We start from the raw sequence: 12,256 nt of genomic DNA on the forward strand, positions 1-12,256 counted from the left end.
GTTTTTCTAGTATTTTTGAAAAGATAGGTAGTATGGATATTGGTCTATAATTTGATAGTGTATCAGTGTCGCCTTTCTTAAATACGGAATAACTTTAGCCATTTTTAAAGTATTTGGAATTGTACCAAATGAAAAAGATGAGTTAATGGCGAATGTTAGTTTTTTAATGATGATTGGAGATACAAATTTTAGGGTCCTAGGAGATAAGTGGTGATGCCTAGCACCTTTATTAGTATCAATATCATTAATTACTGTACATACTTCAGATTCAGTGACGGGTTTAATAAAAAAAAAATGCAAAGGATCAATATCAGAGGCTGGTAAAGATTTGTTAATATCTGGGCCTATGGAGGAAAAATAATCATTAAAGTGGTCACAAATAGATTTCTCATTATTAATTGGGTAATTGCTGATTTTTAAAACTTTAATTTTGTTAATATTGTTTTTGCTCGGATTAATAACTGAATTTGTGAGTCCACACGCATCTCAGCCCCACCAGCGTTGTGGCTGAGGTGGTCAAATTTGGGGAAATAATTGTACTCTAGATTGCCGGATATGACACTCTTATAGGCCTATGTAAAATTCATTATTACCGATATAATTAATCGCCGTGATATACCATAGAAAATAAAACATGTATTTACTTTCCCTAATTCATGTGCCGAAAACCAATTTTTATCTTTGCAAGCTTTTTCTCATACTTCTCAAATTATAATAAATTCACGCGCACTCGAATCGTGTATGATAGGTAATTCAGATGTTTGTGGGCAGAGTATACCGGTATCTTGCTATAAAATAAGATGTACTCTGGCTGTAGGCCTACCGCGCTCTTACCGCGATAAAACCTGAATCATTTATGCAGTTTATTTCAACAATTTTCAGGGATATCTTCTTGATTCCCGAAAAGAGAGGGGGACAACGTGTTCCCCTTCCCCAGTGATCTGCGCCCATGGGTCCGTGAAGAGTCCACATCACCTCAGCCCCGGACATGGTTTGGGCTGAGCGCGAAAATTTTGAGAATATGGAGTTCTGGGTGCCAGGAAATTATATACCTTAAAAATCTTTACTCATACCTTAAAAATCTTTACCAATAATTCATATCAACAATATAATACAATTATTTTTCTTAATAAAATTTAGGGGGTTGCGACCGCAACCCCTGCATCCGCCCCAGATATACATATACATATACATATACATATATATATATATACTGTCTCTTATACACATCTAGATGTGTATAAGAGACAGTTCATCTTAATACGCCACTGATGTAAGTACAGATTCATGCTTATATTTTACACATTTTTATAGCTTATGGTGATATAAATTTCATAATTAGACAAAGACCCTGTGAGTCTCCATACACTTAAATTGTGTAGAAAAGATGTCGTCGGTACGATGTTTCTTTAAAAAAATAACAATTACGATGAATATTCTCAGAATTCTAAAATGCACGGAACTATTAGTATTTCATTCATATACAAATAGTAAATAGGAAGAAAGTATTATCGTGCATGATAGGAAGGTAAAACGAGAGGTACGAGCGTCCAGATTGGCACATCGTGAAATCAGGTGATTGAAGATAATCTACGTACGTACCCGATCCAAATTAGTGACGCCGGGGCAATAGCTGATAGTAAATAACAGTACAATGAATATCCACATAACTGTTGAAATGCAGGGACCTATCTTTAGTAATACATTAAAAATACAAATTACAATTCGGGACAAATAATCATCTTTCCATAATATGACCCATGTCATGTGTACATCGTGAACTCAAAGTAGCACAGTATGTACGTGGAAGAAGAGGCAACCGTTTCATGTCATACGCTGTGTTTGCTGTTTGCTGTGTATTGTTGTGTATGTTGGCGGCGTCCTCTGAGGATGATGCTGGCTGCCACAACATACAATCAGCTGTCTGCAACAATAAATTAAAATATTAGTTAATTTTGCTAGCTGTCCACTGAAAACAACCACATTATCATCCTGTTCTTCAATCTTGATTTGTGTAAGGTCCATTAATCAAAATTGGAGCATGGCAAGTGATAGGTTTCTTCAAATTATCTAGGCTAGCCCCCCCCCCCCTGCCCTACTTACTACACTAGCCTAGAGTACTACTACTACTGCTCAGGCTAGGCCTAGCCTACCTCTACTAACTGTAGGCTAGGCTTGGTTATGTTGTCGACGATCGGATCCTTGAAATGGATCTTACTCCCATCTAAAATGCAGGTATTATGGTATGGCCCTGGGTTCTTCTAGGCCTAGAATGTGATAGCTAGGCCTAAAATGAACTAGAAATTGCAAATAAATTGCAAGTGAAGTGCTGCGAAGTACAACTGCATATATAAATGTTCTTTGAACAAAATTATTTATGCGAGTCAAGTGCAAATAATGAATAATAAAAATGTAACAAATAATATGAGACACGACCCATTGTCTATATTAGAACACTGACAAGCTTACGTAGAAACATTAAAAACGAGCGTTGGTACCGTGTATGCCCCGAAACTGAAAAGAATGAAGTTGGCAGTGGCTGAATGTTTGTTACGTTATTTTTTGACAAGTTATTTTATATTTTCTATGATTTTATCATGACTGGATTAATAATTACGTGTAGGGCCTAGTTAATTTATATCCTATCTTCTTGATGTAGCTATGCTACACTCATTTTCATTTTACTTTTTCATATTACGGATTTATTTTGACCATTATATTTATTTAACTTGCCACATTGCTCCTAATTCCAGACTGCAAAGTAAGCCTTTTGCGCGGGGAATAATATTCTCTGTGCAAAAATTAGGCCTAGAAATCCGTCCGTGCATTTCTGAAAATAATGGCTGATTTCCAGATTTGGCCTAAAATTAGGCTGTGACCTGATGTAATATATAACTGTATTATGTAGTATAGGTAGTTACTGCACTCCTTGTTTCTTAGCTGTCTTCCACGCAAATTTTATCTTTTTGAAGTATCATCAGTGAAATTACAGTATGGTCTCATCATGGACCTATTATTAGTAATAGTATGTCTTTGGATGTCACATTTTGGAACTGTGGAAACAATTTTCCAGTCTTTTTTTTTTTAGGTTTTTTGACAATTAGAGTATGAATGCTGCAACCATGAAAAAATCATTTCTCAAATCTCCAAGATTTCATTGGTTGCTTGGGGCAACGATTGGTAGTGGAGTACTTCTAACAACCTTAACCAGAAGAAAACGAAATGGAGAGAATTTTTTTGATTTACGTAGTGCGAATTGTAACGAAAGCATTGGAGCAGAAAAGACGGTAAACAAATTAAAAAATCGGCTCTCCATAAGGTCATGGTCGCAGCAGGAGTTAAATGAAGCCATCACAAAGTCAAAAGATTTAATCAAAAGAATAAAGGTATTTACTTTAAAGCCTCTTGTCATTATATATTTATTTATTAATAATTTTGTCTATTGTCATAATTCCAACTTTAGGATGCTCATTAAATAATTGGAGCTTTACAGAGCCACAAACTATACAACATAATAATTGCTTTTTGTAGTTTTGTTTATACCTTACTGTCATTTAATTGCTGTTGTATATTAAATTGTCACTTTACTTCAGAGTTCCTCAGTCCACTGTTGAACATACCCCTTCTCTCTCTTCCACCTCTTTCTGTTTCTTTAAACCAATATTTCCTTTATTTTTTCAAGTCATCTTTCTAACTCTGTTTCTGTCTTCCTCTTATTTCTTTATTTTTAAAACCAAATTTAAACAAAGAAGAGAAAGTTAAAACAGATATAACATTTATATTCATGTGAAACTAAAAGTTAAAACGTTAAAAATCAAATTATTGAATCTGGGTTATTACCCTGTTTTCCCCATTTATTGTTGATTTACTTTCATATAGTATATGTTATCTATTACTATATAATTTTTGTTAATTTTATAATTTAAGCATTGTGTTTTCTCAAGTGTATGTTTTAGAGTAAATCCTTGCTTTCAGGTTGAAACCTGTTCCCCTGGTATTGTTGTTTGCGTCAGCGTTGATGGAGAGACGGTATGGAGTGAAGGTTAGTTCTATCTTGTTCTCAAGTACCATACTGAAAGGCAGATGCTTGTACAGGCATTTGAGGGGCCTGGTTTAAAAGAGAACTAACAAAATGATTTTTTTGTTCTAGAGGAGATTTTTTATATGCCATTAATAATAGAATCAACCTTAAAATCGTTTTTTGGCAATTTTTTTATGAAGTTATAAGCCATTATATACGATTTTACCGTGACGTAACTGGCGAAAAAAGTAACAAAAGATTGTGTAAATAGCGCCGCGTAGGGTATCCACCGCGTACGATCTTTGCGTGCATGCTGTAACCATGGTTGTAACTTGTTTGTTGACAATCGCCGATGTATAATCAAGTCATAGGCCTATATAACTGCATCAGCGGTTGTCTACAAAAGATGGTTTCAGCATGCACGCAAAGATCGTACACGCGGATACCCTACGCGGTAAATACCCTACGCGGCGGATACCCTACGCGGTGGATACCCTACGCGGCGCTATTTACACGATCTTTTGTTACTTTTTTCGCCAGTGACGTCACGATAAAATCGTATATAATGGCCTATAACTTAATAAAAAATTGCCAAAAAACGATTTTAAGGTTGATTCTATTATTAATGGCATATCAAAAATCCCCTCCAGAACAAAAAATCATTTTGCTAGTTCTCTTTTAATGTTGTCTCAGCTAACCAACATTTGAACCATGGTTTCCAAAGTACAATCTCTATGGACCTTTCTACTAAGCCCCTGCCATTGGATAGTGTTGCTATAAGGTCTCACAAAACGACAATGTTTTTGTTAAAACATACACAAATACGTGGGTTTCGTGCGACACACATGCTTGTTAGACATCCACGCATATTCCTGGCGCTGTTCTGATCGGTCAGTCCTTAAGTTTAATTGACAGTATAGGTCCATTATGCATGAGAGTAATATATTACAGTACACCGACAATTAGAATTAGATGGTGTGATTCCACTTTGAATGCAACTCGACGATCCGTGAGCAATGAATTGTTTTAACTATGAATTGCTGAGACTGCCGCCGATAATCAGCAGACAGAGTCGCATCGTCAACGTTCACAGAGAGTGGAGATGGATTTGTCATTCAAGGGTAGAATGCAGGGTGTGCCTGGCTTTTGACTTGTACAGTGTTTACCCTCCTGGTCTTCTTTTTCATTATTCTTGATAACATCTATTGTAACTACATCGAAAGTGGAACATTTTCATGTTCCCCCTCTTCCTTCAAGTTCTCTTTCTCACACAGAGTATAATAGCAATTTGATTTTACTGATTTGTTTTAGGTTTTGGTTATGCGGATGTTGAAAATCGGGTTCCATGCACGCCCAAAACTGTGATGCGGACAGCCAGCATTAGCAAACCACTAGCAATGGCAGCAGTTGCAAAGCTTGTTGAAGAAGGAAAGCTTGATCTCGACAAACCCATCCAACATTATCTCCCAGAGTATCCAGAGAAAATGTGGAAAGATGAAAAAGTGAGTTTGTCGTAACTTCTTTGTATCTTTAAAGCGTGGTTCCACAATTAAGATTTCTATTAAAAAGTATGCGTAAATAATTACAACCATACTGGTGAGATTTCAGTGGAAGATTTAACCGGCTGCCCCCCACCCCCTACAGGGTGGTGTAGACTCTCCATCTGTGAAAGTCCTTCCCTCGGCACCACTGTATTGTGTACATATTAAATTCAATTCATTGGACAATTTTATTTTAACATTTATATAATCTATTACTGATTTTTTTTCAGGTTACTATAACAACTAGACAACTTGTTTCCCATCTGGGAGGAATCCGACACTATAACAAGAAATACATGACAGAAGCTCAGGACGGTGGTTCAAAGAAGGAGAAACAAAAGGAAGAAGCAGATAAAAATGAGAAAAAGGACAAAAATAATATAAAAGGAAAGCAAACGAAAGTGAAACCAACTGGTGATTCTGTTTACAAGGAATTTTTAAACAAAAGTGGCTGTCCAACCATTACCAAGGCATTGGAATTGTTTAAGAATGATCCTTTGATTAAAAAACCAGGTAGGCCTCTGAATTTTATGTAGGCCTACTTGAGGTGAAGCTCGGGTATAAGCCCATGCCCTATTTACACCCAATTTTATCTACGGTCAGCCTTTTCTCAGACAAAAGCCCAGGGTATGATTTCAATGAGTATTACTTAGCTGAATTTTACAATTACAAATAATTACAAATTACTGTAGTAATTTACAGTGATTTTTTTGTGTCGTCATATTTGTTTCCGTTTCTTTTGCTCTCAATTTAATACGGGTATCTCTTTTTCGATTAAATCTGAATGTTTGTTTATGTAAATTTTTTCATGTCTTGTAGTTAGTATCTTATGTATGTTTGCATTGCATTGTTTTTGTAGCTTGTGAGATTGTTTTTATACCAAATAAATAAAAGAAATTAAAAAAAATATATATTTGCATTGAATAAGGCAATGCTGAAAAAATTGTTTCTTTTGTTTGAACCGGTGATACCCCAGGTATGAGACTACCCCCAAAAATCAGCTCAATTTTTTGTTACATATGATTACAACAAAAATAGATAACTAATTTAAGGTTTCAGTTTCATGATCAAACAGGCTTGAAATAATTTCTGTACAATAATCTGTGCTTTATCTATGCTGTTCATTTGTGTATCATTACTCCCTCTTTTATTCTTAACTTTCTTAGGTACTGAATTTTACTACACTACTCACGGTTGGACATTAATCAGTGCAGTGGTTGAGGCGGCTTCAGGGAAGGAGTTTATCAAATATATGTCTTCCATATTTTCCGATTTAGGCCTAGAATCAACTCAGCCCGAGTATCACAAAACACTTATATACCATAGAGCAAGGTAAAGAACATTTCACTTTAAATGAAAAATAGTAATAATGATAATAGTCATTTGAATAGTAATAATATTTAAATGGTATAAATAAAAACTGGAGTTCTAAATTGAATTGTGCTTATCTATGGAACAGACTATGCAGGACGTACCCACCATATCAGCTCGCATAACATAGCTTATGAATGAGTATTTCCTAGTACTCATATGCCATCTATACTCCTAGGTGGAAAGAGAGAGAGAAAACGTAGATGAAGTGCATTGCCCAAGGTCGTGGCATTAGCACAGCCAAGGTTCCAATATTCCAACATTCTGTTGTATGTCCATATATAGTCATGATGTGATGTCATCAGGACCATATTTAGGCACGTGACATGTTTTTGTCAAATAAAATTTGATAGTGTGGACAGGGCTTTATGCCCTGTCCACACTATCAAAATGCTATGTAACCTAATGTGCTATGTGCCTATATATGGATATGATAATATTGCTCCCAAGAATGAATTTATTTTGGAAAATCTCAAATCACATAAGTAAAAGAACATTAAAATTCAAAAATATACACAATGATAGTGAAATTCTAAGGATAACTCAAGAAAGCCACAAAAGCTGTTTCCATTGAGGTCCACGGAATTGTGTTTATCTTTCAAATGATGTTTTGAAATACTACTTTTCAAGCCTGCATTACAAATTATTTATCTTTTTTTCCTTCAATTATTTCTAGACAGTATTCCTTGAATGATCGTGGTCGTTTAGAGAATTCCCCGTATGTTGACAATTCTTGCAAGTGGGCAGGAGGGGGGTTTATTTCGAATGCCCCAGATCTGGTCAAATTTGGAAATGCAATGCTGTATAGTTACCAATATAATGCAAATCATCAAGGTAAGTGCATTTGAAAAAAAAAAACAAAAAAAAAACTAAAAATGGTAATAAAACTAACACAAACACTATAAATAAACACTAATCATATGATATTGTTTTTTGCTCTGTATATAAAATAAAATCCCATCAATGACAGCCATTTGTCTTCCAAAGGCGGCTACTACAACAGTTACAGTAACAGTATACCTTTGGTGCCATATTTTTGTTTTGTTGCTAATACACTATTCACAATTTGAGTATCTATTATTTTCATTAAAAAAAAAATGATTTTGGTGATTTTGTGTAAGGTTTATTGTTTGGTCACAAAATGTTATTTCCTGAACATTTGATTTTACAAATGTCTTTTATTCTCATTGTTTCAGCTAATTGTGTACTACCAGGATACCTCAAACCAGAGACTATTACAAATGTATGGACACAAGTGGACAATACAAAATGTACTTGGGACAGTGAAGGCTCTTATGGTATGGGTTGGTGTGTAGTTGATTATCACCAGCAGTATGGATCATGTAGACTAAGTAAAAATGTTTTGTCGCACACTGGAGGCGCTGTAGGTGGTAGCAGTGTGTTAGTGGTAATTCCATCAGTTTGTAGCGATGATGTAGAGGGGAAAGAATGCAACCATGTCTTCCGAAAATCACTTCCAACTGGGGTGGCAGTAGCCATTCTAGTGAACATGGAGTCTGTAAGTTTGTACAAGACTGCTGTTAAAATTGGTGACAACTTCAAACCTTTTTGCTGCAACCAGGCCAGAACATGAGTTCTGTACTCAATACTAGTATAATTATAGTATAGTAATAAATTTGGGCCAGTAATAATATAAGAATACAGATAATACTACGTATATTTATATGTGATACGTAAATGATTGAAAGTTAACAATGGTAATTAGTCATTTAAAAAAAATTTAACTTAATTATACAGTACTAGGCAAATGTTCAGTAGAAATCTACTGTTCTCTTCCATTGGACACAGTTTAATTATTTAATGCCACTCAGTTTATTACTTCTATCATAATTATGAAGATGACAATGTTGCAAAGAAAGGACATAGTGGTGTCAGGCATGTGGGAATTCCATATTTTTTTCACTTGTTCCAGGACATGTACCTTTGAAAAATTTGCTTGTCCTGAAGACAATTATTATTATTACGTGTCCCAATTGAGCAGTTATCATAAAAAGTATATCAAACAAAAGTAAAGTATTTTTCCATTCTAACTTATGTTGGCCATTAATTGCTGTGGTCCTACGACATCAATACATGCATACTGCAATAAGTACTTCGTTAAATATTTTAAAAATACGGAATTGCATTAAATTTGGGTGGGGATGGCTTACATCCTATGAACAATACATGTGGTCTTCCAAAACAGTCCGAAAATGTGGTTAGTCAAATATATGCCAAATATCAAATACAGTACCTAACATTTTATGGGATTGATCATGCAATGTGCCTAGCAGTTTAAATGTATGCAAGTGCCTAACTTTTAGTGTAATGTTTATTCCCACACCGTCATTGCCATACTAGCGGTAAAAACAGATGAATCCATAAGGGTCTTAAAGCATAATTAAGGTTCAGGAAGTTTAACAATATTAAACAATTAAGCATTTTAAACAGTGATTGCAAACTTGTTGCTTCTGAACCGCAAGTTCAGCGAGAGATCGAGGATGCCACCAACACACTAACTGTCTGATATCTACACGATATCGCTATCAAATTTAACTAATAATCAAGTAACATTATCAAATATGTGTCTTTGGTAAGATGATTTGGTGTATTGCTTTATTGTCAAGATTTGAACGCTTCAACCTTCCACCAATTTTCATTTGCCATCTACTAAAGTTGGATCTAACTTCACCAGTGAACTTGTTAGTTTCAATGCACTGCTTATCTATAAAGCAGGATGGCTGAACATACATCAGCACAGTTTTCTCTGCATTCTTTAATTCATGAACAGTTATGCCTATGGGTTGAATACTGTTAGGGTTTTTCTTCCCTTTCACATGTGGCGTTTTACCATCGAAGACACGTTCCCTCAGATTAGTTTTATATCTTAAAATCACCTTGGTCGATAACATCCAACTGGAGTATCACATCATTAATGTGTTGAAATGATTAGCATTGGTTTCAATATTATGTTCTTCTGATAAGGTAGTATAATACATACTCCAAGTATTAATATTAAATCCTGACACGATGGCATGCATTTTAATGCATCGTGTCGGGATTCAATATTTCAACATTAATTATGTCATCTTTTGCGGGCATTTCGATAATTGGAGTATGTACTATACTATCTTATCTGAGATTAATCAGTGGACCTTTCAGTTTATGTTCTTCTGGATCATCAGGCATTGTGGCCATTTCGACTTATCTTCCTTCAGAAATGTGGGGCCACATTTCACTTGATATCTTTCCTGCTGTCATTCCTCGAGATGCTCGATCAGCAAGGTTCTTGGCTAAGTTTACAAACTTCCACTGGTCAATACTCATTCGGCTTAATATTGCAGACACTCTGTTGCCTACATAGGTTTGAAACGACTGTTCTCATTTTGTACAGTAGATACCTGAGCACGCATTGGTCAATTTGTAGTTCCAAATTCTCGTTTGACCATTGTATCATTCTAGATGAGCTTTAAAAAGTGTTGCTTGTAATTCTAGCCTTGGTATTGTGTGTGCTTTGATTGGTGCAAGTCAAGACTTGGCTGCAACAAATGTGCATCCTACCATTTCACCTTTCTGGTAATGATATGAAGCAGGTCCTTAACTTATGGACGATGCATCACCAAAGTTATGAAGTTCATGGTGAACAACTTTACTCATTTCTGCCGACTTGTAACACCGTCGAATTCATAAATCTTTCAAAGTTTCCGCATTTCTCTGTGGTAAGCTAACCTAGGCCTGGATGAGACAAGCTGATGATCCTCAATTAACTACTAATTTTACGATAAATGTATAAGCAGTCATGTATTATGCTTCTTAACATAGTCAATAAAATAATTAATAAACCAACTGATAAATGTATCAACATACATCATTTTCAGATACGCCTGAAATTACTTAAAATTGAAGACAAATTCATTGATGACTGCCGTTTCTTCACAAACAGTAACTTGTTTCAAGTATGGAAGGCCAAATCAGAAATAAAGTAATGTTAATTTAACATAAACTCAAGCCATAATATGGTGGTAGAATCTACATTTTCAGTTGTCAGTTTCCAAAGAAAACTTTGGCAGGTTAGCTATGTTGAGTTAATTAGTTCCGAAAATGTGATCTCTCTAATAATAATATTACCAAATATTTATATAGTGATCAAAGGCGCTGAGCGTTATTACTCTGGTCACTGGGTAACATACAATGGCAAGCCAGCACATAGTGCAACCGTCTGTACTCCTCGGGGAGTATACCTAGTCGTGCGCTACAGTACTTGTTTAGCGCACAAAACTAGTACATCAACGCCACAACATCCTACCATGTACACATTTATTGGCATCGTTTTATCTCAAACAACTACCGGAGCAGCGAAGACTATGGGGTCAGATAGACCGTTAATCTTGGATAAAACGCCTCGTTCTGTGAATGGTTTCTCGTCCGCTGAGATTGATAAAGTGAAGAAGTCAGCCTTCAAGTCCCAATAGACGTGGATTGTCAATGTTGAGATCTAAATATTTGAGATCGCTAGCGTGGTCGTTGGTGGGAAAGGCTTTCATAACTTTCATACTTTGGATGCGATTTTTTGCAACCTCGAATAAGTAGGTAGTGACTTTGATCTTTTTCAACTTCCACAGTTAGTCGTAGACCAAACGTCGCCATTGCTGGTTGTACTATTCTCTCTTTCTTTTGACACCAAGTTGTATTTAGTACTAAAACACACAGAGTTACAAGTCCACACAGGATACCTTGTCAACGTGGCTGCCAGAACACATGGACAGCATTAATGTGTGCTCAGTTATCCAGCCGCTTTGGTAGGCTAATACAAAGACATCTGATGTTTTACTATATTGGCATCTTGGTTGTTGTTCTGAAACCATAAAAAAGGTAGACGTGAATGAGAACCTTGTTAGGGATGTTCCCTTGAATTCGGCACTTGGGTCAAACACGACTCTTATTATCCCCGGCTTATGTGGATGATATACCCCAAAGTGTGGTAGGTACCATAGGCCAGCGGAGGTGTCTATTGCCAGAGCTACTGCTGCGTTCTTGTTTGAAAGAACCTTCTCAGGCCCGTAGCCAAGGGGGGTTTTTATGGTTCGGGCGAACCCCCCTTTTCTAGCGAACCCTCCTGTTTTCTAGCGAACCCCCTAGAATTTTTGAATGAGTCCCACACGGACGGAATGTCTGTTTTTAACTTACCCAGTTTTAAATCAAAATTTAGCACCTAATTCATTATTTGGTCACCCGTTTTTAAATTGTAGCCTACAATACAAGCCTACATTCTAGAATATCTCAGCTTCAGAAGTTCGGAGATTTAAATTGAACGCAACTCCGG

The 12,256-nt window shown here is 35.9% G+C and overlaps 1 protein-coding gene across 2 annotated transcripts; it reads left to right on the top strand.

Moving 5' to 3' along the window:
- Positions 1-1,864: 1,864 nt before the first annotated feature.
- LOC117104039 (serine beta-lactamase-like protein LACTB, mitochondrial) lies at positions 1,865-11,874 on the top strand. 2 transcript variants are annotated; one of them, XM_033244691.1, is made up of 8 exons: positions 1,865-2,044; positions 3,089-3,386; positions 3,976-4,042; positions 5,333-5,523; positions 5,793-6,075; positions 6,729-6,894; positions 7,610-7,767; positions 8,130-11,874. In XM_033244691.1, the coding sequence occupies exons 2-8, from the start codon at positions 3,108-3,110 to the stop codon at positions 8,525-8,527; spliced, it is 1,542 nt and encodes a 513-aa protein (XP_033100582.1). In that variant the 5' UTR covers positions 1,865-2,044; positions 3,089-3,107; the 3' UTR covers positions 8,528-11,874. The 2 variants fall into 2 exon arrangements, with proteins under 2 accessions (XP_033100582.1, XP_033100583.1); XM_033244692.1 differs by having other exon boundaries at positions 1,868-2,014.
- The last annotated feature ends 382 nt before the right edge of the window (positions 11,875-12,256 follow it).

This window comes from Anneissia japonica, unplaced genomic scaffold (assembly GCF_011630105.1).
Source record: "Anneissia japonica isolate Jap-2015-1 unplaced genomic scaffold, ASM1163010v1 scaffold287778_len1315358_cov176, whole genome shotgun sequence".
NCBI classification, from domain to species: domain Eukaryota; kingdom Metazoa; phylum Echinodermata; class Crinoidea; order Comatulida; family Comatulidae; genus Anneissia; species Anneissia japonica.

Coding starts and splice junctions, on each gene's coding strand:
- LOC117104039 (XM_033244691.1), top strand. CDS start 3,108: ATGAATGCTGCAACCATGAAAAAATCATTTCTCAAATCTCCAAGATTT. Junction 3,387..3,975: donor ATTTAATCAAAAGAATAAAG/GTATTTACTTTA, acceptor CCTTGCTTTCAG/GTTGAAACCTGTTCCCCTGG. Junction 4,043..5,332: donor AGAGACGGTATGGAGTGAAG/GTTAGTTCTATC, acceptor GATTTGTTTTAG/GTTTTGGTTATGCGGATGTT.